The sequence below is a fragment of the Scedosporium apiospermum genome, assembly GCF_000732125.1.
Source record: "Scedosporium apiospermum strain IHEM 14462 chromosome Unknown SEQ_SAPIO_0088, whole genome shotgun sequence".
Classification (NCBI taxonomy): domain Eukaryota; kingdom Fungi; phylum Ascomycota; class Sordariomycetes; order Microascales; family Microascaceae; genus Scedosporium; species Scedosporium apiospermum.
In genome coordinates this window covers 36,981-63,745 of record NW_015971789.1, presented here as the reverse complement: position 1 = coordinate 63,745, position 26,765 = coordinate 36,981, and the positions used below count along the sequence as shown (strand labels likewise).

General features: G+C 51.4%; 7 protein-coding genes and 1 pseudogene across 7 annotated transcripts; 4 read left to right on the top strand and 4 right to left on the bottom strand.

Annotated features, from left to right (window-relative positions):
• Positions 1–283: 283 nt before the first annotated feature.
• On the bottom strand, positions 284–2,969 carry SAPIO_CDS3046 (GTPase-activating protein GYP7; the record flags this gene model as incomplete). The annotated part of the gene is made up of 4 exons (XM_016785923.1): positions 284–630; positions 697–1,278; positions 1,349–2,750; positions 2,823–2,969. The coding sequence occupies 4 exons, from the start codon at positions 2,967–2,969 to the stop codon at positions 284–286; spliced, it is 2,478 nt and encodes an 825-aa protein (XP_016643929.1).
• A 911-nt stretch (positions 2,970–3,880) lies between these two features.
• On the bottom strand, positions 3,881–4,774 carry SAPIO_CDS3045 (annotated as a pseudogene; the record flags this gene model as incomplete).
• Positions 4,775–5,638: 864 nt separating this feature from the next.
• SAPIO_CDS3044 (Protein MAK16) lies at positions 5,639–6,638 on the bottom strand (the record flags this gene model as incomplete). Its single annotated transcript, XM_016785922.1, has 2 exons — positions 5,639–6,527; positions 6,577–6,638. 2 exons carry the CDS (start codon positions 6,636–6,638, stop codon positions 5,639–5,641), a joined length of 951 nt encoding a protein of 316 aa, XP_016643928.1.
• A 949-nt stretch (positions 6,639–7,587) lies between these two features.
• On the top strand, positions 7,588–8,945 carry SAPIO_CDS3043 (uncharacterized protein; the record flags this gene model as incomplete). Its single annotated transcript, XM_016785921.1, has 2 exons — positions 7,588–7,626; positions 7,725–8,945. 2 exons carry the CDS (start codon positions 7,588–7,590, stop codon positions 8,943–8,945), a joined length of 1,260 nt encoding a protein of 419 aa, XP_016643927.1.
• A 3,787-nt stretch (positions 8,946–12,732) lies between these two features.
• On the bottom strand, positions 12,733–15,339 carry SAPIO_CDS3042 (putative mannosyl-oligosaccharide glucosidase; the record flags this gene model as incomplete). Its single annotated transcript, XM_016785920.1, has 3 exons — positions 12,733–12,978; positions 13,040–15,006; positions 15,087–15,339. 3 exons carry the CDS (start codon positions 15,337–15,339, stop codon positions 12,733–12,735), a joined length of 2,466 nt encoding a protein of 821 aa, XP_016643926.1.
• Positions 15,340–16,374: 1,035 nt separating this feature from the next.
• Positions 16,375–18,797, top strand: SAPIO_CDS3041 (Uncharacterized protein; the record flags this gene model as incomplete). Its single annotated transcript, XM_016785919.1, has 7 exons — positions 16,375–16,747; positions 16,821–16,920; positions 16,992–17,155; positions 17,221–17,591; positions 17,648–17,680; positions 17,757–17,887; positions 17,981–18,797. The coding sequence occupies 7 exons, from the start codon at positions 16,375–16,377 to the stop codon at positions 18,795–18,797; spliced, it is 1,989 nt and encodes a 662-aa protein (XP_016643925.1).
• A 2,735-nt stretch (positions 18,798–21,532) lies between these two features.
• SAPIO_CDS3040 (uncharacterized protein) lies at positions 21,533–24,291 on the top strand (the record flags this gene model as incomplete). Its single annotated transcript, XM_016785918.1, has 15 exons — positions 21,533–21,591; positions 21,659–21,705; positions 21,753–21,786; positions 21,862–21,888; positions 22,031–22,075; positions 22,146–22,201; positions 22,262–22,531; positions 22,602–22,647; positions 22,719–22,799; positions 22,984–23,049; positions 23,128–23,326; positions 23,394–23,630; positions 23,722–23,816; positions 23,891–24,017; positions 24,094–24,291. 15 exons carry the CDS (start codon positions 21,533–21,535, stop codon positions 24,289–24,291), a joined length of 1,587 nt encoding a protein of 528 aa, XP_016643924.1.
• Positions 24,292–25,104: 813 nt separating this feature from the next.
• Positions 25,105–26,528, top strand: SAPIO_CDS3039 (uncharacterized protein; the record flags this gene model as incomplete). Its single annotated transcript, XM_016785917.1, has 3 exons — positions 25,105–25,174; positions 25,314–25,637; positions 25,789–26,528. 3 exons carry the CDS (start codon positions 25,105–25,107, stop codon positions 26,526–26,528), a joined length of 1,134 nt encoding a protein of 377 aa, XP_016643923.1.
• Positions 26,529–26,765: the final 237 nt, after the last annotated feature.

Here is a 26,765-nt window from a genome sequence, read left to right as displayed (position 1 = left end):
ATGTATGCTCATTTTTATGATCAGGGAAGTTATGAAGTCTGTTTTCTCCTGTTTCTTACCAGTAGCCATTGGACGGCGAATCGAGAGCATCTGGGACATTTGCGAGATTTAGTCTCCTCGAAGGTCATTTATGAGATGATAACTACTGTTGATACATATATTCATATTACTACAATGTTTGCGCCTATGCAAGAAATAAAACCTATCGCTAATTTTCCCAACGTTATCCAGCGAAATCAACTCATTCAAACCCAGAAGAATGCAAATCTACCTCCCCGTCCACTCACTTAGGGCCAGGTCTCCTCTTCGGAACGACCTCCACTTTCCGACTCAGCAGCTTCCGCAGCTCCGGGGTGATGACTCTCTCAGTAGCGGCAGGCCCCGTCTCCGGCGCTTTCCCCGTATCTCTCCGTGGAGAAGTAGGCCCGACGGAAGATGTCGGCGTAAGCACCTGGCCTGAGGCAGTGGAGCTTACTGACGAAGATGCTTGATGGCCCTGAGGGCGAGGCGGTGGGAGAGGAAGGCTGTGCTTCTTGTCGATTGTCTCGACGAGGCGGCGGAAGCGGCGGAAGAGTTGCTCGGCACGGATGAGTGTTGACTCCAGGTCCATGGTGTTGGAAAGCTCGTTCACTGATATCAAATGTTAGTCGTTGTGGATTAAAGTAAGAAGAACGAAATTACTCTTTCATAACGTACCATATTTAAGGACCTCATCAAATGCCTTGAGATGCGTCATGATAATATCGCGATGCTTCTCCAAGATAGCCAGCGCAACGAAGAGGTGGAAGCTACTCGTAAGATAGTCGGTCCAGAGCACCTCCCAAAGATGGAGGACATCGAGCCACTTGAACTCGCGCTTATACCAAACTAACAGCATCCGGAAGAAAAAGAAGAAGTTTGTGCTATCGGTGGACTGGAGATGGGCGTGGAGTTTCGGGTCCATGAAGTGGACGAGCTGATCGAGGGCCAGGAGCTGGGCGCGCATGCCGGATTGGTCTCGGAGAAAGTTTCGCTCCATGCGCTCCATGAATTTCTGAAAGCCCCAGAATGCAACCGCGTCGTCTTGGATGACGGCGTAAATTGGCGCGAGGAGATCCGACATGCCTTGGACGTAGCCTAGATCTTTGTTGTACTCGTTATAGGTCAGGAGCATTTCCTTGAGCTGCTCAAGATGGGCATTCGTCCCAACTTCAGCGAATGGGGATTTGGGATCCGGGTGAGGTACATCCTCTCCTTGGAAGATTGGGACGTTTCGGTCTGTCCTGTGGACATCCTTCTCTGAAATGCTGTGTTAGTGGTGAATGGCAAAACGTAAATGGGCGGACGAGAGAGCCGAATATAAACTCACCTATCCTGCCTCTTTGCTCCCTCCACCACTCGCCAGATTCGCCATCGCCTCCCATTCCATCGAGTCTCTCCCACCAGGAGTTCTTCAGTCTATAATATTCATCTCTCAAGGAGGCGATCTGAACCCTCCTTTCCTCGGCGGTTGAGTACCACTCATGGAGGCCGAGTAAAAACGGCCAAGCTTCCCTTCGTACTCCATCCTCGGGGTCTAAGCCGCCATGGAAAATCCTCTCTTTGACTTCGTCGATCGTGACGGAGAGGCGACCGGTGACGGGATCGAAAAACCCGTTCCACTCCTTCAGAGTCACCGGTTTCCTTCTCTCTTCTAGGGACAGCATACTAGCTCCGTCTACCAATTCGAACTCGCCCACATCCGTATCTTCGAGCTCCATGACGTCCTGGGCGGTCCATATCCGCTGGCGTCTATCACGTTCGCTCTGCTCGGCAATACCCATAGCCCACCGGGCGAGATATAGCCTTGCGCTGTCAAATTCATCCTGCAGGGTCTGCACTTCGGGGTTCCCGAGCAGTCTCTTAACCTGGGGTGGCACGTTCGGGTTATCCAAGACATCCTGCGCGGCCCTTCGAGTGAAGGTAGTAACTCTAGAAAACTTCTCCATGATGTTCCAACCGGTTTCCTTGACGAACTTCATAAATGGATCCATCTGGGCATCGTTTACCGACCTTCTTGACCCGGGAGGAGGCAACGGTGGTCCCCTCCCGCGAATTCCAGAAGCCGAATCCTGCCTCCCGATTTGGGATGGACTCGAGACAGACTTGAAGGAGAACGACTCACTATCCTCCTTCGACGGTTCAACCAGGTAGACGTTGGGCTCCGCCGTCGAACGCTCAATCCGGACATATCTCCTCAACCACCGCAGGACTTCATCGCCACCCCAAAACATTTCTCCATTTTCGCCAAAGGGATCAAAGTTTTGCCTTGCACGCTTCTTCTTTTGCAGTATCGTACTCTCGCACTCGCTATCGTGGAAAAAGAGGGCTGGGAAGCTGTCACCGGCTCGGGTGTTGATAATAACGGAGCCGAACCACCAGCCGATGCTTGGCGGGCGCACCAGGAGAGAGAAGATGGCGCTAACAGGTATGGCGAAAGCGTAGTGTCCAACTACATCGCTGTGGGTCGTGACCGTCGGCGGAGGAGGGACGAGATATGATTGTTTCGGAGGCGAGTCACCCTCGCAGAGGTCGACCTTGACGTAGATGCTCGCTGCATCACCAAGCGAAGACTCCGGGAGCCATGCGAGAAGGAGATCGGAAGAAGTCGGCGCTGGGGCTAACGAGGAGGACGAGGACGGTCGCTCGCCCGGACGGGGTGGCTTTTGCTGGAGAAGGGCGACATATCCGGGGATATTGTCCTTGGCAGAAGGTGTTGGGTGTATGTACACCTTCACGATATGTTAGAATACCTAAAGTGGAAAACGTATGACGCAATAGCAAAACCGGATTTCAATTCCTACCTTGCTCTTGGAGAATAACAGCTTGACCCCTCTACCACTCTCGGTATGGGTAATAGTGCTGTATTCACCTTCTTCGTCGTCGCTCATGGCGTAAAAGCTGGCCGATGGAGAGGGAGGAGGCTGGTCTTTGGCAAGGCCAGCGGACATGTCGCCAGAGTGGAGAGGCGACAGCGGGGGAGTGAGGCTCTGAGGCTCTCCACCTCAACAGATATAGGACGAAAAGGGAGGGAGGGAAATGTTGGAGCCTAGCAAATATACGTACGCGGCAAGCGGCTACCCCCAGACTAACGAGGTGGAATCACTTGGCCGGCAATGCAAGTGGAAGAAAGGAGAGGTCAATGACAGGAGGAAGCCAAGTTCGTGGGTGGCATTGGCAATCCCAAGCCCGGCGCATGTGAGTGCGTTGCAGGCGGATGACGGAGTCAGTTCAGCTTGTGCCCCTCCATCAGTACCGCCTGTCTTGGAGGGGCAACAGAACATGTAACCTGTACTTTGGAAGTCTGCGTAATGTGTATTTGTAATCGTGTAACTTGTACCTCAACCCGCTGAGATCTCCACGTCATGCACTTGCGTATCCACACGTATTCGCCCTGCAGAGTCCACGAATGCGTCGGATCATGGTTCGCCGCACGGCTAAGTCGTGGAGAAGCAAGTTGCAGCACGATATCAACGCACGTTTAACTATCTGAATCGGGTTTAATCTCGATGAATCGAATGGTAAGGGGCGCGATATACCGATCGAATATTTAGAATCGCTATCCCGGCTAGGCACCGATATTTCTTCGCAGACTCGGAAGAGGCGATCCAGAGAAGCTGTTCGCCACTCCGTATCTGGCATAATGATGCTTTGTCCTCCCTTGAAAGGCCTTGGCTACTCAGCGTTGCCGAGACCTGCCATGGGAAAAGACCTCGAGCAGCCCGGATCTGCTACCCGATCTGAAGTGCTCTTGGCGTCCAACAGGCATGGACGGCAAGGGGTGCTTGAGACAATAAAATGACTCGTAAAGCTACGAAAAAACCGTATTATAATCTTCTAAACACTCAACGCTATCATCTCATTATCTCATCCTAGGCCCGCTCGGCAAGCCTCCAGCCCCTCTACGCGGACCACTGGGTAGTCCCCCTCCACCAGCACGATTAGATCTCCCACTTCCCATAAACTCATCCTCGTTTGATGCCCATGGCGAATTCGCCGCCAGGAAAGGCTTATTATCGCCTCCGCTGCCCCGACTAGATGAGGCATCGTACATGCCACCCGGTGCAAACCGGCTCTCGTAATCTCCAGAGTCCCCGCCCCTGTTTCCCGACGAATATCCTCCGCCGCGTCCTGGTGGTGGTTGGAATGGTCCTCCTGTGCCAGACGATGGGCTTGTCGTCCTAGCCCCGCCTCCTCCCCATAACCTCTTCTTTAGTTTATCCTGCGCTGAGACGCCGCCCGAGCCACCGGAGCCGGGAGGCGTGCTGCTATTAGAATCCCGCGAGAACGGGTTGTTTTGCTGATAACCACCACGTTGGCTCGGTAATCTCGACTGCGAATCGTCCCGGCCCCGGTCAATAAATCCTCCTCCTCGAGAATATTGGCCTGGCCTGCCCTGTGGTTGTTGCTGGCCCGCCCCCGCTCCTGCCGTCCTGCCCGAACTATCCCACAGAGAACTGAGGCCCGTTGCCGCAGATCCTGTGGACGCCCCAGTCTGCTGCGGTGATAACCTCCCATATCTCGATCCCACCTGAGGCTGGGAATAGGTCGGGGCCACGGGCGGAGGAGCCTTCGGATCGGGGGGTAGCCAGCCGGGGAACGGTTTCCCTTCCTCGGTGTAATACGCTCTTAGCACACGGCACACGTGTGTGTCATCTTCCGTATCGCCGTCGTTTTCGCTCTGGAGCAGTCGACTCTGGAGGTTCGAGATCTGGGACGTCGTGGTCGTCAGAATCTTCGAGTACCACGACGCCATCGTTTCGTAGACAAAGTCGTAACCGCCGCTGGAGGGTGAATGCGGGGCACGTGGAAGGGACGAAGCGACTAGTAGCAAGGGGGGCGGAATGCAAAGCGCGGTGAATAGGGAGGAACAAGTTGAAAAAAAGGAAGCAAGATTGGCGGATGAAGAATTTTTGCACGCTGTGTCGGGGCTAAATCAAGTGTTCGCTTTCCGTCCGTCAATCGAAGTAAAAGTTCGCTAATCGGGAGAGCTATTGAAGGGGGAGGAGTGTCCGTTTCAAGTTGGAGAAGGCAAGGCCGCTTGTTGGAATGGTGTGTTTTATTATTATGACGATCTAATGAGAGCCAGGCTATACGGTGTGGACGGCACTGTACTCCACTGTGCACCACACACCGTCCTCATACGCTAGGACTTGCCCTGCGTGAACTTGGATTTTTGACGATGGTTGGTGCTCACTACTCAGTGACGTACGAAATATAAACAGAATTACTGCCCTTGCTCAACATCGACACCACAGAGCGTTCCCTCATTTGAGTACAAACTGTCTTGGCAAATGTCCGAAACTCAAACTCCATTGAAGCAAGTATTGATGGACCTTGAACATGGTATCATTAGCTAGCCTACAGAAGGTTGTTAGGTGCCGCAAGACGTATCGAAATCCCGCTCATTGCAGCACAAGGCACCAACAAACGAGTATATCCCCCCGCCTATTATTCGATCTACTCCGACAATTTTAATGGCTACAATTCCAGCTCAGTTGAAGTTCAGGTCTTCCCTCCCCATGATGCAACTTATCAAGCCCTTGATTGTGGTTCCAAAGACGCCGCCGACACATACAGAAATCCTCGCCGTGATATAAGAAAACGAAAAAAAAACCCATTACCAAGCCAATGGGGCCTCCACATCCTTGTTTCCTTGGTTGAACTTGTTGAGATCCACCTTTGCCCTCTTGACATTCTTCTTGGCAGCCTTGGTTCGCTTCCGCTTCTTGGCGTCAGCACGATCGGCGTCCGAGTCGTCGCTGTCCTCCTCATCCTCATCTTCCTCATCCTCTTCTTCGTCCTCGTCCTCGTCCTCGCTCTCGAGCCAGTCCTCGAGATCCTCGAGCTCTTCCTCACTCTCTCCAATGTCGGAAACGTACTCGACCTGCTTCTCGAGATCGTCCTCCTCTTCCTCCGAGTCGATGCCCGAGTCCATATCCTCGTCACGCTCAGCCTCGCCCTCGCGCTCCATGGCATTGAGGACCTTCTTCCAAATAGCCTCGCTGACGTTGAGGGGTTGTTCGCCATAGTTTCCGGATCGTAACCTCTTGAGCAGCTCGCGCTCGATCGTTCGCTCGAGTCTAGCCGCGGACTCGGCTTTCCGCTCTCTCGCAGCTTCACGGGTCCTGATCTTGGGCGCCAGCTTGGGAACCAGCCTCTCGCCGAGACGCTCCTGCTCAGCCGCTATCCTTCGCGACCGAATCTGCACCTGGATGAGTCGTGTAAGGCGCTGCTTGCACTTGTGGATCATGAATTTGGGCCAGTATATGAGCTGCTGGTCGATCTGCTCGAGGGCCTTCTGGTAGTTGTTGGATAGTTTTATCCGCTGCCATAGCTTGGAGGGCAGGTGGGCTCGCTCGATTGTCTTGATGTAGAGGTAAACCGTCTCCTTCTCGGGATGCTGTCGGACTGTGGCATATCGAGAGTTGGCCAATGGGCAGGATTGCCTGTTGCAAAGACCGGTGACGTTGTACTCGTTGCGGCAAAAGGTTTGCTTCTTGTCCGTTCTTGTTTGGGGTTAGCAAGCGCCATGCCAACTAAGTTGAGCATTCTTACTTTAATTTGAAGGAGCAGAATTGCTGGTTGATGACCTGCCAGACAATCTCGTCTGACGCCATGATGATTGCCTTTGAGAGAGAATACTTGTTCTCTGGTCTCGTGGACTTTTCTGGGGATGAACAAGATTCTCGAGGTAGAGAATTTGCGTTGGCGGGGCGTCCAGATTTTTTTTTTTTTTTTTCCTTTTCTGTTGAAATGCAGAAAGACACCACCAAAAAGTTGCAGGATCTTTTGAAATTTGGGCTTATCAATACCCGATGATCAGCCGGATAACCATACTTCGTCCTCCATCAATGGACTTGGTCCTTGGCTCTAGGGCTCCAGCAGCCAATTACAGTAGCAGAAATGATTGGATTACTGCGAGGTCCAGGACTGGTTACGGCCCAAACTGTAAAATTTAGGTGCAGCAGAACATTTCATTGAACTCTCCAAGGGAGATCAGCTTGAGATGAGAGCGAGCATTGAACTTGGCTTGGAGAACACTTCTTGTAACAAAAACTCATTGATCTTTAAAACTGTTCATAAACGCCACCCAAACGAGCATCTCTTCCCCTTCGAGTAAATTCTCAATTTGAGGACTCCACCTGCCCGGGCTGTATGGAGTGAACGGCGGAATGAGACCACTGTTAGTGGGTAGGAGATGGGGGAGGCTTGTTGGTGTCTTTCCTCACCAGAGGAACGTTGGAGCAGGGCCTCAGCTTCTATATCACCAATGCCGGCGAGCCCAAGGTAGGCCCTGGAGTGCTTCTCAAACCAGGAAGGGGTCGCCTCTACATGGTTGCTATTGGAGGTCAACTTATACTTTAGCCATAAGCTCGCCATTCTCTGTGGGTGAGGATACCATCTATGCTCTCTCCTCTGCCCCAGGTAGGGCGGCGATATCCGTCATCCGAATATCAGGTCCAGCATCCAGGGATATTTATAGCGCTCTATGTCCCAAAAAGGCATTACCGGAGCCACGGCGTGCGGCGGTTCGAACATTGGTTCATCCTACCGAACAGCCTGCCAATGTTCTCGACTCAAGTGCATTGGTACTTTACTTTCCAGGTCCGCGCACGGCGACTGGAGAAGACCTACTAGAGTTACATGTCCATGGCGGGCGTGCAACTGTCAAGTCAATCTTGTCAGCTATCCCCTTTTCCCAGACTGATACCGGACGTATCCGGTATGCGGAGCCCGGGGAGTTCACAAAACGTGCCTTCCTCAACGATCGTCTCGATCTCACTCAAATCGATGCTCTTGGAGACACACTCTCGGCCGAGACTGAGCAACAACGCCGAGCAGCGGAGCGAGGCAACTCTCGCGTGCTCAGCCAGAGATATGAGTCTTGGCGAGAGCAGCTTCTCCTCGCGCGCGGTGAAATTGAAGCCCTTATCGACTTTTCTGAGGATCAGCATTTTGACGAGTCTCCTTCTGAGCTTCTGGGTAACGTGACGAGGCTAGCTACGGAAATCCTCGGCAGCATTCGTCTTCACGACCTGGGGAGTCAAAAGAGCCAGCTTCTACGGAGCGGAATCCGAATCGCGCTTCTGGGCCCGCCCAATGTCGGGAAAAGCTCACTCATGAACCACATTGTCGGCAAGGAGGCATCAATCGTATCACCCGAGGCCGGCACGACTCGTGACATTGTTGAGGTCAGCCTCGATATGAGGGGTTACCTATGCTCCTTTGCCGATACAGCTGGATTTCGCGGGGAGGGCTCGAGTCTGCCTGGTGAAGCCGCGGACATCGGACACGTTGAAAGGGAGGGAATACGTCGCGCGAGAGCAACAGCCCTATCATCAGACGTGGTGATCGTCCTCGGGGCGGTCACTTCAGACCCAAATGGAAAATTCCAAATCCTGTTCGACGAAGAGATCTTACGCCTTGTTGGAGAAAACGAAAAGCCTACCATAATCGCCGTAAACAAGACGGATATTGCTAACGAAGCGAGTATTAATTCGCTACTGGCTGACTTCCATAGGTCTATCAAGACCATGCCTGGCTTGGGAGACGCTTCTGCGCCCATACCTATCTCCTGCAAGGAAGCATCTGAGGGTTCTTCAGGGTCTCTAGGAATCAAAGATCCTGGCGGCGTGCATATGCTGACAGACCACCTCCTGGATCTGTTTAAGAATATGACATCCATGCCTGCCGATATGCAGGACCTTCTTGGAGTAACCGAGCGACATCGGCAGCTACTGGACGAGTGTCGAGGCCATTTGGAGAATTTTATGGTCGAGGCCCAGCCCAGCGATGAGTGCGAAGCTGATATCGTCTTGGCAGCTGAACACTTGAGGTACGCGGGCAATGCTCTGGCAAAGATTACTGGGCGAGGCGAGGTGCCCGACGTGGAGGATGTGTTGGGTGTCATCTTTGAAAAGTGAGTTCTTTTTCTCGTCTACACGTGGTTTACGGTGTACATGGACTAACAAGAGACTATAGGTTCTGCGTAGGTAAATAAGGCTCAAGGTAGAGATGTATTATAGAAACTAGATTCCCCTATCCTCTAATGGTAATAGTGCATAAGCCACCCGTTGAAACAATCTTCCCATCTCCTTCAAGCAATTAAAAGTCTAAAACCGGATCCAGCCTCGTTCTAGAGAGGATGGTACAATGGCAATGGTCCTTTTCCCCCACTTCAAGACTGGGTGAAAAGAATGAAAAGTCGAGATGAATCGGAAGAGTGGGGAGCGAGGAGACGAAGAGCCTGGAAAAAGAAACTCCATTGCCTTAGAACACGAGACTCTGAAGACGGTGTTTTGTGTAGGTGTGTGCCCGAACTCCGTGAGTTGTCAGGGCAGGGAAACTTGACAAGGGAAGGGGCTTGTCGAGCAAAAGAAAAGCAGTGCGTTCTATATTTGTTCTAGTCGTGGGGTCGAGATGGAGCTCATTTGGGTAGCCGGTTTAGTTGTATCCGCTGCGACCAGCATTGGGGTCGGCGTCTTCGTCCTCCTCTCCGGTCCTATTGTAGCCGCTACGGCCCTTGTTCGTAGGCTTGTCATCTTTGTCGTCCTTGTTGTATCCGGATCGTCCATAGACGACGGGGGTTGTGGCAGAAATGATGGCAGCCATTGTAAGTGTTGTTTTGTGGTGGATATGGAGTGTTATTAGAGGTGAGGATATAAGGGAGACAGGAGAGCTTTGGAGGTTGGTGATGGATTGGAAGGTTTAAGTTGCTTTGAGAGTGGGATCAGAAGTGCTCTTGTTGTTGGGAGTGATGATGAGGTGTCTTGAACTCTCGAGAAGGGAGGAAACTCTCGAGGTTTATATAGATGTTTTTTTCGGCCCTTCCTCGTGGCTCATCATGAGGATCGAATCCTCCAAGGAGGGACTTGGTGGGCACTCGGGACCAGGCATTAGGCAGGCAGGCAGGCAAGGTGGGTGTGGCCTGTGGTGTGTAGTAAGAGGCATTCCTGCTTTGGGATGTGACATTCTAGAAGATATTGACGGGTGCGAATAGAGTCATGGAATGAAGTTTAGCGACAGGGGCGGTACCAGTGCTGCGTATCCTGGGCGACGTGAGGTCCCGAGAACTCTAGTTGGATTAAGCCCTGGTACGAAGGACAACATGCAGGAATGGCGTCGCGTTCGGCCGATGGACGAATGGGAATATTATTTGAGTTGAAATTGGTAAAAATTGATTGATCAATTTGATAGCTTTCCGGCCGCATCAGCTCAGCACTAGCAGATTGACACTCCAACAGTCTCCATCTGAGAGGGCCCAATTTGATTGATCCTGCGAGACCTGCCCCGTAGGGCTGAGGTGGGCTGAGGCGGGACGCACGGAGCAAAGCGAGGGTGTGTGGGGAGGGTCAAGCCAGAGCGTCGGAAGAAGCGCACAGAGTTGATACACTAACACGAAGAAGCAATTAAACTGCTGAAGGCCATCTCCTTTCCTCTATCAGCCAACTTCAAGTTGAGTATACAAAGTAAATCTCGTTTCTCAGAGGCTAGAATAGATTTTTTAGGATTTTACGGCCAACCATCGCCATTCCAGTAATGCCTCACGTTTCCAGCCCTCGGAGAGCTGGAATTCTGAGAGCCTGGGTGAATATAACATTGAAGTCTGTTCTGCGACTGTCGCATGGCTGAGGATAGAATGACATCATAGAGCAGCTTCTGAACAAATAACCACCGCAAATTATTGCTTCTACTCGTGGATGGAATGGATAAGAAGGCCCGTCTCTCACCAGCCGCCTGCCACAACCAGAAATTATGATGACGCTGCTCTGGGGCTGGTGTCGATTTCGTTGAGAAATGTGGTCGACTGTTTCTGGAAGGAACTTCTCTCATGCCAACCCTCCCGCCATTCTTGAAGGCTGATATCGTCCGCTGTGACGCAGTCTAAGCCAGGCTGAGCAAGGAACCGCCGACACGGATCACGCGGTCCCGAGCACTGTTCTGGCGAATAGCAACACTTGTGAAGATGGGCTCTTGGTCAGCCACATGCGTTCGGGAATAGGGCGGGGAGTGAACTAACATGTCGACCGACAGGACACCTGCAGGTCAAACGGCTCAACCCAACCAAGCATGGTCAAAGTAGGGTTCACTAGACCGGTTGAGAATGGAACGAGGAAGAAACAAAAGGTTTGGCAGAAATTACTGGATATTTGACCGGGAAACGGAAGCCTCTTCGTTCCATCGGCCAGATATGTCTTCCGCATCACAATTTCACCGTTTGAGGCATGAACAGCTACAATTTCCCAATGTATTTCAGCCCAGTCAATAAACAATGCATGGCGCTTTCCTCTTCCAACACTTACACCATCACCATTCGGGTGGTATCAATCTATCACTCCTAGATTCATTGACTGAACCACCACCACAGCTTTACTAGTTTACGAGGTTTCTGAGCACTTGGCGGCACAGCCTCAGAATTGGGGGCCGGAACCACATTTGGAATGTCAACCTGACAGACGCGACACTCCACCGCTCTCTGCTCCTCGCCCCCATCAGGATGCAGAGCAATCTTCTTGCCGGTTCTTCATGATTCTCCTAACGACTGGCGGATATCCCGGCAGAAGGAATTCCGTCATATTCTCGTCCAGAGTGGCTTGCTGAATCTGGGGGCCAAAAAGCGTGTTATACCAACCTCGACATTCAACGTGGCCTCACAGCGATTCCAAATTCGGGTTTTATAATGCAATGGAACGACAACTGGTCATCTTTGCTGCATAGGAGATGTTGCCAAGGAATCAGCCCTATGAAGACAAACTACGAAGTAACGAAGACCCCCTCCCAATACAACCCCATCCGTCTCTCGTTTTCGTGCGTCTCTGCCCTATCAACTTCCCGCAACCCTCTGTTTCCCATCCAGCCTCTCACAAAAGCCCCTTGCTACGCCTTGTTGTCGTGAACCAGCTCCGAAGGCTGGCCGACATTGAGCCGACCCAAAGTTCCTAAGCATCCAAGTTTCTTCCACTCACGCGGTCCTTCAGACCGCTGTTTCCTATCAATGATTGTGCCAATCCCTCAGGAACTTCGTCCCAATCCCACCATCTTCTGGGTACAAGTTGTTCACCAACCAGCTCCAATCTCGTACCCATCCTAGCAGGGGGCGATGTCAGTCAATGAATCGCCAATCGTTTCCCTTTCTGTAGTGTCAACTTTTTTTCATGATGCCACAGGATCCGGCCCCCAAAAGCAAAAGGTCCTCTGAGAAGCGTTTGCAACCTCGAAAAATTACGCGCCACCAATAAATCCCCACACATACCTCTACCAACACGACGGGACCGAGAGATGTGGGTCACTAGAACGGCCGCTTTCCTCATGCATCAACCCATGCTGCAATGCACTCCTTCCTTCGCCCAGGGGGAGAGGGTTTCTCTTCCGAGCGTCCTGCCTAAGGGTTCACGTGCGAGAGAATGTTGTATGTGTAACATGACTCGTTAGTTGTAGCACCCCACCCGGACTTGAATGCATCCGAATGAGCCTATAAATACCACGATGTAGCTGTTGGTTTCCATATCTCGGACCCCAGCTTACAAATGTGGCTTCGTCCGGGAAGGATGGCCATGCGTAAACGACGTCGTAGTAGGATCCAAGTTTCAATCCATTCCATTTCTTGGTATGTCCATCAATCATTATCTAAAGCTGAGTTATGTACAAATACACGGAGAGAAAGGAGAGCTCTTCTCATCTCTCCCGCCCGGCTGGAGCGTATCAAAGACGTCACAGCTCGTCTCTGACGTGGCCTACCGCGGGAACATCGTCCATGGCCATAATCTGGACGACCAAGCTTGTCCAACCCGTGAAGTGTTGGGTGCGCTGACCCTGCCCAGTTTCGGGGTTATACTGCTCCCAGGCGAAGCCTGTGTCGACCCAGGATTTGTATATTGTGTCGACTACGTTCTTCCGTAGCCTTCTATACAGGTCTGTGGCCTTGGCCTTGAAGGGACCCTCCTGCACAGCGACATCCTGTAGAAACTGTTAGCCGTCATCGTGACGTATGTCGAATGGGGTATTCATCGTTACTTACGTGCAGCTGGACGATTGCCAGGTAGTTTATGTTAATCCAGACAGGGCTCCTCCAATAGTTCTCGGCCGTTCCGTAGAGCTCATCCTGGGCGCTCAAGCTTCGAAGTCCATGCTTGCTGAACAGATGCTTCTCATCGCCGATAAGATCCAGAATCTTCCCAAGCTTGGGATCATCCGGCTTCATGAGTCCGACGAGGAAGGGGAAGAGGGAAATATAGCCCTTGTGGCACACGAGGGTGTGCTCTTCGAAATCGTCAACTGTGGCGTCGCAGAAACACCCTTCCTCCTCAGACCAATGGAGGTCGTTAAGATTACGCTCAATGGCATTCTTTATTTTCTTGTACTCTTCGACCTCTTCAGTCATGCCCAGGGCGTCGGCAATGTTCAAGAGGGATTTGGTCATGAAGCCAACCCAAGACATCAAATCGACATGAAGCTCAGCAGGGTGGGGGGGCTGCGGACGAGGATAATCATCCAGTCCACTGGTTAAACAGTGCGCTTCGCTGCGGCCTCGCCATCGGTAGGCCTCTTTGGTCGAAAATGCCTCTCTGTCGTAGGACTTTATGTCTCCACGCTGCGTCTTGCGGAACCAATCGTAGTGAAGGCGCAGGAGTGGGTAAATGGAGCGTAGATACGCCTCTCCCAATTCGGGGAAGTCCAAGTGGGCACTCTCGAGAGGGCTTTCGGGGAACGCCAAAGTTTCTCTACGTTCCGGAAGGGTGCCGTTCATCTTCCGCAGGTTGTTCATGAAGTTCTCAATGATAAGGAAGAGGGTCGGAGGGTTTGCGTAATGGGGGTATTGGACCTGGAAGGCTTCCGGGACTTTACTACGGGGCTCAGCACCCAAGATCTGCTCACGCGCAATCCAGCCATCGTCATCCATTGTGTTGAACCAACTCTTCACAATTTCCAGAGCCAGATCGTTATCCCATTCGAGAATTGGGATCAAGTGGAAGCCTTCGTCCCAAAGGAAACCTCGAGGGAAGAATGGCCGCGATGGAACACTAGTAAACAACTCATATGGGCCCTCGAGTTTCTCCTGCCGCCTCGCCCTGGCTTCTGCGGTTTCCTCCCAGAACCCCTCGTTGTACTCCTCGTACTCGGGCGCATATGAGCGGTCGACGAGTTGATGGCCGTTAAAATAACCGATACCGCCCACGAGGTTGGAAAACATGTTCTTGGCGAACGATTTGTACTTGTCATCCTTGAAGGGGGCCTGAAGCTCGAAGATCTTGGAGAACTTGTCGCTAAAGGCGTCGCTGTTGCTCTTGATCTGAGCGGTGACGTCAGCCTCGGTAAGCTCCTTTCCAGCTGAGCTCGACGAGAAGAGTACGTCAAACTCAAAAGGCCCCTCGAAGATTTTCTGCACAATGTGCAAATTGCCTTTGCCGGGGTTGTTCTCCAGCTGGTAAACAAGGAAGGCCGGAGGGCCATCTTCGGTGGTGTACGTGTTGGCGACGTTGGTGATGCCCTCAGACAGCTGGTTGAAGACGACACCCTTTGCCTGCCACAGAACTTCGTCGGGCATCTGAACTGACCGAATCGTAGTCTTGCCAGGCTGTCGACGTGCCGCGAGGTCGTGGTCGCTAGTGGGATGGTTGCCAATCCCTTTCGAGACGACGAGTTTGTAGTCACCAAGAGTTCCTGACCTTCCGGCAAAGGTAATATCTCCTTCGAAGCCAGAATCTGTTCCGTCGGTCTTGATTTCGAGTTCGCCGCCGCCTTCTTGTGCAATGTAGTAGGTGAGCATCGTTTGTAGGTCTGCCGGGGCGTCGGGTCGAGGTACGCCCTTGATCCTGGCAGCCCAACTGCCACCGTGGGCACCTCCAGGAACCTTCACAAAAGACACAGTGATATCAACCTGGTTGGCAACGTCGTGGATTGTCTCGATGCCGCCGCGCCGGACGTCGTACTCGTCCCATCCATAGCCTGCTAGGCCCTCGTGTTGCTCGCAGGTATATCGGAAAGCTATATTCGGCCGAACATTAGCATCATCGGGTATATGACAGAATAGCAAATTTCAAGGCTAGAGAGAAGGAATGTCGTACAGCTCCGGAGGGTGTCGAAATCATTAACCTTGCCCCACATGAGGCCGGTCCAGAGACCCTGCGGCACCCGAGGTCTGACACCAAAATAGAGATTGGGCTTATAAGGTCCCCAGAAGAGACTCTGATTGTGAGCCCGGCTCACCTCGCTGTGGAGGACAGATTCGCCATCATCTGCAGCTGCTAGAGCTGGCAAACCGAGGAGGCTGCAGCAGATCGCGATAAGAAGAGTGAAGAATGGTGAGAGATTGGCCATCATAGAGGTAGAGTTTATGCAGACCAGTGCTCAAATGAGCTCTGGCAGCATTTAAATGATCACAAATTGCAGAAATGAGAAGGTAACACCATTCAATGGTTGAATCTGAAGCTCCGACTCAACAAAAAAGAAGAGACACGTAGCTCGAGGTCAGCACCTGGAATGAAGCACAGTGGTACTTCGTAATTAGATTCCGCCCATGGTTTCAGGGGACAGCTTTGGTGGGGGTGAAAGAGCTTGAGATCAATCAACTGTTACCAGCTGCAGAGACCGCCCAAAAAGCCAGGGTCGGCTCACTCCCACCTTCCCAAGAACAAGATCAACATCATCGTCGAACTCGTCACTTGGAAGGAATCATTTTCAATGTGTCAGATTCCACGCCGAAGTAACATTCTTCCAATTGTCCAAATGTTACCCGATCTGAACCCCCACCGAAATATTTCACAATTGGACTTCTACAAAGGTAGTGTGGTCATAATTCCGCTTGGTTAATCAAGATGCCCTCTCTCATATCTCCTGTTGTCGATGGGCCAACTTTCCGTCCAACTCTCAATTCTTCTCACATGTGCTGCTGCGCAAGGACTCTCTCCTCTATCACCCTCAGATTTAGCCGTGTCTGATCGGGCCATACTCCTTGATTCCCCACTATGACCATGACCTCAATACAACCCCTCATTCACATTGAATTGAAGCTGCTTTGGGGGGTATACTACATTGAATGCGAGGCAGATCCCGTCCAGGCAATAATGCACTCGGATAGCAGCACGCAGCATGTCTTCTGTGACGGCTCGGGGTCCATAGCGTTGCGAAACTTGCAACGAGCATTGCTGGGACGGTAGTGTCCGACAACAGACAGACGGCCCAGATCTCCAAGTTAATATCCTCCGGTTCCCCTCTTCACGCGTCTCGGCTTTCGTTCCATGAAGCTCATCTGTATCTGCCCCATCTGGTGCTTCCGACTCATTTTCTGCAATAGTCAAAACTATAATCAAGAACCAAGTTTAGTACACTCGTATTCTATCGATACTTCAAATTATGACTACTACCGGTCTAGTCCTCGGCTTCAATGGAGTCCATCCATTTTCCAAGGTCAAGCTAAGCGACCGGGCATCTGTGCAGGAGCTCCTTCGAACCCTTCTTGACCCCCTGGAGCCTTTCTTTTCGCCCAACAAGGCTAGGGTTAGGTGTCCCGGTGGCACTGCGGTTCGATTCGATTTGACCGCGTCTGATGTAGAGGGAATATGCAGACCGCTCTGGGGATTGGCTTGTCTTCTTGCCGGTGGTGGAGAGTATCATGGTACGAACTGGTGGGTTGAGGGCATCAAGTCAGGAACGGACCCCGAGAACCCGGAATACTGGGGATATCCTCGCGATAATGACCAGCGAATGGTGGAGATGTGTCCCCTTGGTAAGTCCGTTTCTTGATTTGTCTACATGCGAAAATACACAGTGAAAGGTGCCTAATAATTCCGCTTCCAAAGGATTCGCCCTCGCCGTTGCTCCCGTATTCTGGAACAGCATGACCGAAAAGGAGAAAGAGAACGTCGAAACATGGCTAGGCAATTCCATCAACGAAAAGAAGTTCGTGCCAACTTTTCCTTCCTTAAATAGGGGCCCTCTGCGCGGATACAAATATGCTAACCGGAATCTAGCATGCCAAACACCAATTGGCTGTGGTTCCGCGTATTTGCCAACTTGGGCCTCAAGAAGAATGGTGGAAAGTTCTCACAGGATCGTCTGGATTCCGATATCGAGCATCTAAACACATTCTACCGGGGTGATGGTTGGTCGAATGATGGACCAGAAGGCATTCATCGTAGGCCGCTACATGAAATATCCCACTGCGATAATAGGATACAGGATGGCTAACTGGTCTTTTAGAGATGGATTATTACTCTTCTAGCTTCGCCATTCACTTCCTTCAGCTCCTCTACGCTAAACTTGCCGGCGACGAGGATCCCGAGAGAGCCGCCGAGTTCAAGCATCGTGCTCAGCAAGTCGTCCTCGATCTTGCCCATTACTACGATGAGGAAGGCCGCTCTATTCCGTTTGGACGAAGCGTTGGCTATCGTTTTGCCATGGTTTCCTTCTGGGGTGCATTAGCCTACGCCGACGTAGAGCTGCCAGCCCCGCTTACATGGGGCATGGTTAAAGGCATCGTCCTTCGACACCTTCGCTGGTGGCAAACGCAGCATGCGATTTGGAGTCCTAGCGGAACCTTGACCATCGGTTACTCGTACCCGAATATGTATGTAAGTGTATCCTCCAATCCGAACCGTTCAGATATTGCGTCTCACAATTCTATCAGATGGCCGAGAATTACAACAGCCCTGGCAGTCCGGTAAGTGGAATTATAACCTTCTGGTTTCTTTTCGTTGTTCCACGACATGCAAACTAATCCGTGTTTAACCCGCCAGTATTGGGCTTGCCTTTCTTTCATCTGCTTAGCTGTTCCTCCTGAACACGCGTTCTGGACATCTAAGGAGGAGTCGCAGTGGACAAAGATTCCTCGAGTCAAGGCTCTCAAGCACCCCAAACACATTACAAGGTATCTACTCCCTTTAAACCAACAACGTCAACCAAGGGAAAACATCAAATGTAAGAAAAAGCGGTTTCTAATCTTGTAACTACATCTTTTCAGCAACCTTGGCGGTCATTGTATGCTTCTTTCCTCTGGCCAGGCCTGCAGCTATCCCATGAAGGGAACGCATGCCAAGTACGGCTGCTTTGCCTACAGCAGTGCCTATGCATATTCAGTCCCACCGGGCCTCTTCACCTTGGAACAGTATGCTCTTGCATCGCAGCTCGGCCTGTCAGACGACGGTGGTGAGTACTGGAAGACGCGTCGACTAACCGAGTACTCCGGTCTCGAGGAGCGCGATGGGAAACCTGTGCTCGTGTCCGTCTGGAAGCCCTTCCCGGATGTTAAGATCAAGACAATTCTTGTCCCGCCCGAGGAGGCGACTCCCAACTGGCATCTAAGAATCCACCACATCGAGGCAGGTAGGGAGGTTATGACGGCAGACGGCTCGTTCGCCATCTGCAATGAGAATACCAAGGATGGCAGGTACCTAGATCTCTACGACGCCGAAACCTGCGAGGGAACATCGCCGAAGATTATTGGCAACTACGACCTCAATACCCCTGCCGGTTGGGCGACTGGAAAGGACGGGGCGTTCGCTGTGTCGAAGGGAGCTGTTGGAATCAAGGCGCTGGAGGACGGTTTGGAGAGATCTGCGAACCTTGTCAATGCGGATCCCAACTCCAACCTGGTCGAGAACCGGACCACCATCCCCACCCTTCAACACACCGTCAAGAAGGGTGAGTCGGTCTGGTACATATCGGCAATTTATGCCAAGCCTTCCGGAGAAGGTGTACCAAAGAATACATACCTGGACGGTTGGAACTCCCCGCCAGCGATTCCGGACTGGCTCAAGGCCGAGATAGCCTCCTCGTAGCTTGGGAGAGTGTATTAGTGTTACAAGAATTGGGTGCTTCAACGAAGACACCTAACTGATAGTAAATTGACATCATTCATAAACTTTGAGGGATTTGGCATTGATCTCTACCAGCACTACTTCGCGACGAACTGATCTTCTAGCTAGGGTTAGGGAAGGCTAGCTTTCCTCAGGTCCCCCATTCTCTGTCTGTTGACCAGGCCCACATCACTGGTGTACTGTAGGGTTGACCAAGTTTCCCGCTAACAACGGCTCCCCAGAGTCTTGGGTCCCCCGCTTTGCTTACTTTAGTTGGTTCTTACGGGAGTCCAGATTGCGGAGTAGCGCAGCGAGTGGCTAACTGCATCCAGGAACCCTCCACCACAACCTCTCCGCACCCCGCCGTCGCATCGGTAGATAGTCCCACGTGTGCGGCTTGAACTCGGGAGAAGAATCCTCTTTCAACTTACGCCTCTAGCTGCCGCGCCCCCAACAGCACGGCAGCTCGGATTTGATGCTTCCAGCCTAACACTTACTTTTTTTTTTTTTTCTTTTTTTTTTTTTTTTTTCTGAAGATCAGTTTGGTGTCTTCTCAGAGTGTCGGCTCAATGAAGGGTGTGCTTGAATGAACGATGCTTGCAAGATCCAACATTCCCCGGATAGAGTGCCAGAATCTTGCCAAGAGGGAAGTCTATTTACCTAGTGCATTAAGCTATTCTCAATGCTGGGATTTTTAACATGCCGCCAGCTTAGGCTTGAGGATAATATACCCTGCCCGGCGGCGTTCGTCAACCCTCCAGAAACCGCTTCTGGAAACCCACGTTGGATACAACTCGGCCAAATTGACGGCCGGAATCTACGTTTGAATGTAAATAAGAACGTGCACTCGATGTCCGCGTCGCTACTCCGTATGCACCCTTCCATTCCCCGCATTTTGGCTAATATTGGATGTGAAGGCAAACCAAACGGCTAATATTAAAAGCACACAAGGATCTCCCCTCATCTGCCCATCACAATGGCCGCCCACAGACAGGAATGATGCGCGAAGGGTGCCGCGCACCCCCCATCTTACCCATTGATCTTCCAAGCTCCAACCGCCCGTGCTGTTATTCCGATTCTCTGAGCTCCAATAACACCGCCCATGATGTCTTGAGATCTCGACCGCGCATCACTGCCTGCCCGGTTTTAGCGCCAGCGCTGGACCACATATCAAAACCTGCGGTCGCCGCATAGCCTTCATTGGTGGGATCAAATTATCCGCCATGCTCGAATGGCTTATGGGAGAAGGGCAGGCGACTTTGGAAGACTGGAGTATCGCATCTCAAGTCTCCCGCGATTTGTCCTCGGTAAGGTTGACGAAGGTATACCTGCCTGACGCGTATAAGCCCTAGCTATTTTATGTACTTCATGGAACCTCCCATCCTCTTATCAGATTTTTTTTCCTTTCCCGACTGGGCTTCGGGCCTCGCTCACCTCCGGCAGAGGTTGGTCTCATTGTAAGTGGGGACGGAAGCTCATCCGTAGCAACAAACGATGGAGAGTCCAATGGTGTCATTCGAATCCTGCTGCTTCCTGGTAGGCAATGTCAACGTTTAAAAAAACAACTCGAAACTCGCCATGTGGGCCAGACCAGTCAAAGATGGTTCTCAAATGGATCGACGAACTCGGAGGGTTGTGTCGCCGCTTTATCCCCGGTGGACAGCCGAACGCGAGTCACAAACTTGGAAGTGACGATTATTCTGGCTGATATTCTGGCACATCGCGGCGATATTACTTTGTACTTTCCCTCCAATTCCGCTGAGACGTCTCCATTCTACCCTTTACAAAGGCAAGAAAAGACGATCCTCCCGCTCTGATGACCCCAACTAATCCGGGACCATGCGGAGAAGATCAGCACAAGCTCCGCTTGGTTCCCGCCATTTACTGGGTGCGACTGTGACGTTCTCGCTTGGAATATATGGTTCTGACCAGCTGGGCCTTAATACTTTGTACATTGGGTTCTCGGTGCGAGAACGCCGGCGACCAGATTCAAATGTACTCGGCCAGAACCCAGGATGAACCCATCGCCCGTCTGAGTGGATTGACTCGTAGAGTAGCACTCTGGATACGCATGCACCAAGCGGCACAAACGAAGTGGTTAGATGCAACCAAGACATGATTTTGCTTGCGGATGTATTGTTTTATCATCATCGTCATCATACAGTTCTCGCTTTCAATCTTCCCGTCCATATCCCTCGGCCAAGGTACCCTACAGCTGTAGAGACTGCGGAACTCTACTCGAGAGTGACCATGGACCGAACAGACTCCCGTGTTCAACCCTCCTTCATCTCCCTCTCGTCTGCCCTCCGGAGTTAATTCACTGCCCGTGCTGTCGGGCGGGTTGGAGTAGGGTAGGGTGAGAGTACGAAGTACATTGATATTCCTTCGCTTTAACGACCATGAGAAGCTCCGGTTACGACCCAGATTGCGGTATGCTCGCAATATTATATCCTGCAGCACCCGGTTCTCTGGGTTCCGGCTACACTTAACTCTCCTCTTTTATTCCCACTCTCCTCACTGCTCATCCCCCAATTCCTCGGATTCTCGAAGGAACAGGAGACGGCTTGTTTCGATTTTCGGAAAAGAAAAAGAAAAAGAACAGGACGTGCTGCTTCGAGAAGAGTGTTTAGGCCCATCGCAACCTTGTTCTTCTACGACTTCAACCGATTTCGAATCCGACACCTTGATACCGATCGGCCGCTCTCAATACCGCTGAAATGGGCGCCGCAGCAAAGGTCTTGCGCGCCATCGTTAGAAACGATGCCATGCGCGAAGAGTAGGTCTAGTCTATCCCGAGCTCCAATTTGAGTCGTGAGGACAAGAAATTAACTCTCGGCCTCTAGCCCTGTAGAAATCTACAACTGGAGGGTCTTCGCGTTGGTTTGCGCTTGTAAGTGAATCAATGATCGCCCTGAGAACGCCTCTGCAAATCTTCAGTACAACGACTAATCTGGTTCTTGAACGCAGCTTGGTATGCATGATCTGGACGGCTTCATAGAGACCGAATCTGCCCCTCCAATAGCTAACACGCTTGTGTATTTTCTAGTTTCGGAGGTATGCTTTTCGGCTGGGAGTAAGTAATCGGAGGTCCCTTTGTTTCTTCTCTTCTTCTTCTTCTTCTTCTTCTCTCCTCTCATTTTTCTCTCTCTTTTTCCATTCTTTATAGAAGCTCCACCTACAGAGTTAATCTAAATTGGCTAACATTATGTTTGTAGCATTGGTGCCATCGGTGGTGTATTGGCCATGAAGGAGACCCAAGTGTGAGTGACGAAGTTCGGATTCGCACTTCCCGCCAGCCTGTATAAGTGGAAACTAAGACGTCGTAACTAGACAATACGGATATGCCGAGGCAGAGCAGGCAATAAAGGACAAGCACGACCAGGACAGTAAGTTCCTAAACTTAAAAATCCCAATCCACACCCCATATCTGACCTCAATGGCGCTAGTTGTCTCTACTCTTCAGGGAGGCTGTTTCTTCGCATGTTTCATCACCCCCTGGCTCGCGGATCGATACGGTCGTCGATGGTCCCTCATTGTTACTGGCATGATCGCCTGCGTGGGCGTAGTTATGCAGACTGCCTCCGCCGCTAGCGGAAATCTCCCTCTTATGTTCGTCGGTCGATTTATCGCTGGTCTCGGTGTGGGCGCCGCCTCGATGTTGACTCCCCTTTACGTCTCCGAATGTGCCCCCCGTGCCATTCGAGGTGGCTTGACTTGTAAGAAACGAACTCCTGAACACTATCACAACAGAACTAGCGATTGGGTGGCAGCTGACTGGATGCGTAGCCCTTTACCAACTCTTCATTGTCAGCGGTGTTATGATCTCGTTCTGGTAAGAAAGTATTGGTCACAGAATCTCCACGAGAAGAGATAGCCGTCTAAAGCTCATCATTACCACGGTAGGATCAACTACGGGTCGAAGGCTCATTTCAAGGGAATTTCCATCTTTGTCGTTCCCCTGATCTTGCAGTCTCTCCCCGCTCTGTAAGTCCTCGCCAAGGATAACATGTAAATCCTGGGCACCGCATAAAGCTGACCTTCATTTTACTAGTCTTCTTTCTATCGGAATGTTCCTCGTCCCCGAGAGGCAAGTCAACAATCATTCGAAAAGCAGGATTTCGCTGCGAAATCACTTTGGTCGGAGGGTAATCTAACAGTACCTTCGCAGTCCCCGTTGGTGTGCGAAGCAAGACGACTGGGAGAGGAGTTCTTCCATTCTTAGCCGGCTTCGGCAGTAAGTCAATCATGACATCCACCCCTCCCCCGGCGTGGGCCATGTCACTCTAGAGTCTAACACGATACTCTCTTTCAGTCTCCCTAGTGACCACGACTACGTACAGCGAGAATTGCAGGATATGGCCGAACAGCTCGAACAGGAGAGACTCCTTGTCGGCGATGCCACGACCAAAGTACTCCTCAAGGAGATGTGGCTCATCCCCTCCAACCGAAAGCGAGCTCTCATCTCCGCCATGCTTATGGTCTGCCAGCAGATGACCGGCGTCAACGCTGTTGTAAGTTTCACACCTCACTGATAGTAACCTATAATACCCTTATCAAAAATGCTCATCCCTGCGCCAGAACTACTACGCTCCGCAAATCTTCAAGTCTCTCGGTTTGAGCGGTGACCTGGTCTCCCTCCTCGCGACTGGGGTCTACGGTATTGTCAAAGTCGTCGGCTGCTTGATCTTCCTTACATTTTTTGCCGACTCTCTCGGGCGTAGACGCAGTCTTTTGTGGACTAGCGCCGCCCAGGCTATTGTCATGTTCCTCGTCGGTATCTATGGCCGAGTTGAACCTCCCGTCGAGGGCAAGCCTGTACGTATCATCGCTTGCCGCCAATTCTCCCTGACTTCGTCCTATCCCAGCCAGGTTTTTACAGGGGCTGACTTTCTATTTCTGGTTGTAGATTAGCGGATTCGGTATCTTCGCCATCGCATGTATCTACCTCTGGGCCACCTTCTTCCAATTCGGTTGGGGACCCGTCTGCTGGATCCTAGTTAGGTATGCGGACTCTCCCTCCCTCAAGACGCGTTTATCAGGAATCCTCCAAGGCTAATAATAGGGATGGAAAACAGTGAGATCCCAACTGCCCGCCTTCGAGCCCTCAATGTCGCCCTTGGTGCTGCCGTACAGTGGCTCTTCAACTTCATCATTGCCCGAACTGTCTTGGAGATGAAGCGAACTATGGGGACTGCAGGATATGTAAGTCGATCTTCTGAATTCACAGTCATACATTTTATGGTAAATTAGTTTGTTAATGAGATCTCTAATCATATAGGGCATGTTCTTCCTCTTCGGATGCTTCTGCGCCCTCATGGGTGTCTTTGTCTGGTTCTTCATTCCCGAGACCAAGGGTCTCAGTCTTGAAAAGATGGACGAGCTCTTTGGAGCCCCACAGGACCACGAGAAGAGGGTCGAGCTCGAGCGGGACGGCAATGGAAGCACTCACGAAGCTCCGGCTGCCAAGCTCGGGTAGTTGGTTGGTTGTCATTGCCCTGGCATTTGCCCCTTCTCCTGCTTCTCCCTCTGTTTCTTTCACTTGCGGAAAAGGGCGAAGGATGCTTGCAATCGAAGAAATTTCCGTTTAGTTCATTTTATCGGGTAGCTGAGACTGTGAGGGGATGAGGCGAGACCTGGATGGTCGGGGAAGAGGGCTATAAGTTGCAACGGCCATCATTGTGATATCCAGAATAAGGCGTATATAATGAAGGCGAAGTGAGTATTCGCAGCTTGTCTGTTTTATTCTCTAAAAGTGTTAATAATAATGACTTTGGAACGATGGCGGAGTTGCTAGTAATGGGCCAAGCATATATTAGTTGTTCCCTGTGAAAATGGAGGGACTGAGAGTCTATGGGTTGGAAGGATGAGAGTGAGAGCTGGAGCTAATTCCCACCTCTGTTGGTGGTATTAATGCCAATTCAATGTCACCAAGATCGACATTGATGAGTCCACCTTGAATGCTGCTTTTTTATTATTTTATTTTCGGCGAATCGACGAAGTACTTGTACTGACCTGAAACAAGGACTCGAGTTCAACCTTCAGACAAGTCAAATTTAAGCCCGAGCTGAAAGTGAGAATCATTAAGTTCAGTTTAAGCTACTTCGTACTTTTTTTCAACCCCGCTTGGATCCGGAAAATCCTCCACAATCTATCTCATTCACCGAGAAACACTCGCGAAAGATCGATATATTTTATCCTGAATACCTGCTGCCCATGTTTGGTAGACCCTTCAAGTGACCCGTTGTATTCGCCGCTATAAAGTCCTTCACTCTCGGACCCTTCGGCCGCCATGTCGGATCGAAAAGCGTCCGAGTCTGCGCCGCCCAGACAAACCCAAGCCATCCCGCCCCCATCCTTTCGTAAGTGACTCGGCCAAGCATCTTACTCTTCGCAACTCAAAAAAAGGAAAAAAAAAAAAAAAAAAGAAAAAAAGAATAGCCCCTTTCATACGGTTTCTCAACTCCTTATATGTCATGCATGGCTAACGTCGCTTGAAAGCCACTCACAACTCCCCGAGGACATGGCTCTTAACTTCAGCCCTTTCGCCACTCCAGATCCGCCTCATCCGTCTTCTCCTAACTCACGGAGATTACGTCGTCGCCTGCTTACCGCCTCACGAAGTCGAGGATGAGCAGCGCAGCGCCGAGTTTCGAGAGCTCGTCAACGAGTGCAAGAGTAATAGGAAAGACCGCGAGGGATGGAAGGATCGGTTGAGGGGGGTGAGATGCGATGGGAAGGTCATGGGTCAGTGTACGGCTGCCATAGCTGAGGCGATTCAAGCTTTTGGGAGAATCGATATTTTGCTGTGTTGCAAGTCTGAAGGTGAGTTGATGGATTGAGAATCTCTTGAGGCACGGACAGGCTGTGAAATGCAGAGGGTGGGAGAAGAAGATCTTAAGACGAGGTGTCTTAAAAAACTGAAATTTTGTTGATGAATATGAATATGAACTAACGCAAAGGTGTATCGATGCAGCCGTGATTGGGACGGTGGAGGAGCTTTCAACCACCCCAGTCACACAGAACCTCATCCGGGACCAGTTCGAGTCCATCTTCTTTTCCCAGATCAACTTCATCAAGGCAACTTTACCGATCCTTAGAGAGCAGCACACAGGTCACATCATCGTCCTCACAAGCATAGGCGGCCACATCGGCACGCCAGGCATGTCCATCTACACGGCCGCCACCTGGGCGCTCGAGGGATACTGCGACTCCCTCGCCTACGAGATCGCGCCCTTCAACATCAAAGTCACCATCGTCCAGCCCAACAAGGAGATCCAATCGCTGACCAACAAGATCATCTTCTCACCTTCGCTCCCACCTCCCGAGAACGAGGTCAACATGGCCCCGAGCGTGCGGGATATGCTCATCAACGTGCTGAATATGAACCCCGAAACGTCACTCGAGTCTTCTGATACGTCAATCATCACGCGGTATCCCAAGTTGCCGCCTTCGGCCTACGATAAACTCGTCATGGAGACTGTGCATGCCCTTACGGCGATTGGAGGACATGAAAACCCGCCCGCGAGACATATTGTAGGCTTTGAAGGGGCCATTGCCGTCAAGGACAAGCTTAAGACGGTGACGGAGGAGCTGGAGGATTTTGTCGAGGCTAGCATGGCTGTGGATATACCCCAAGATGGTACGGAAGTTAAAGAGGAGAAGAGCAAGGATTCCCCAGCGACTGCTGGTCGTGCATCAATGACACCTAGCTGAATGGAAGTGGCAAGACATGAGTCTGCCTGGGTGTTAAGGTGTCTGGTTCGGATCGTGTACCTGAGCGCGTACTGTGAAGAGGATTCAATGTAATGGTAGTACATGGCTTCGATGGTTCATTTAAGTCTAAAAGCAAACCAAGTTACATTTTTAGCAAAAAAAGACGAGCCGGGGATTGAGTGACCTTTGGGAATGTCGAGGAATCGAGGTTCAAAGAAATGATGGCGGCGAATACGC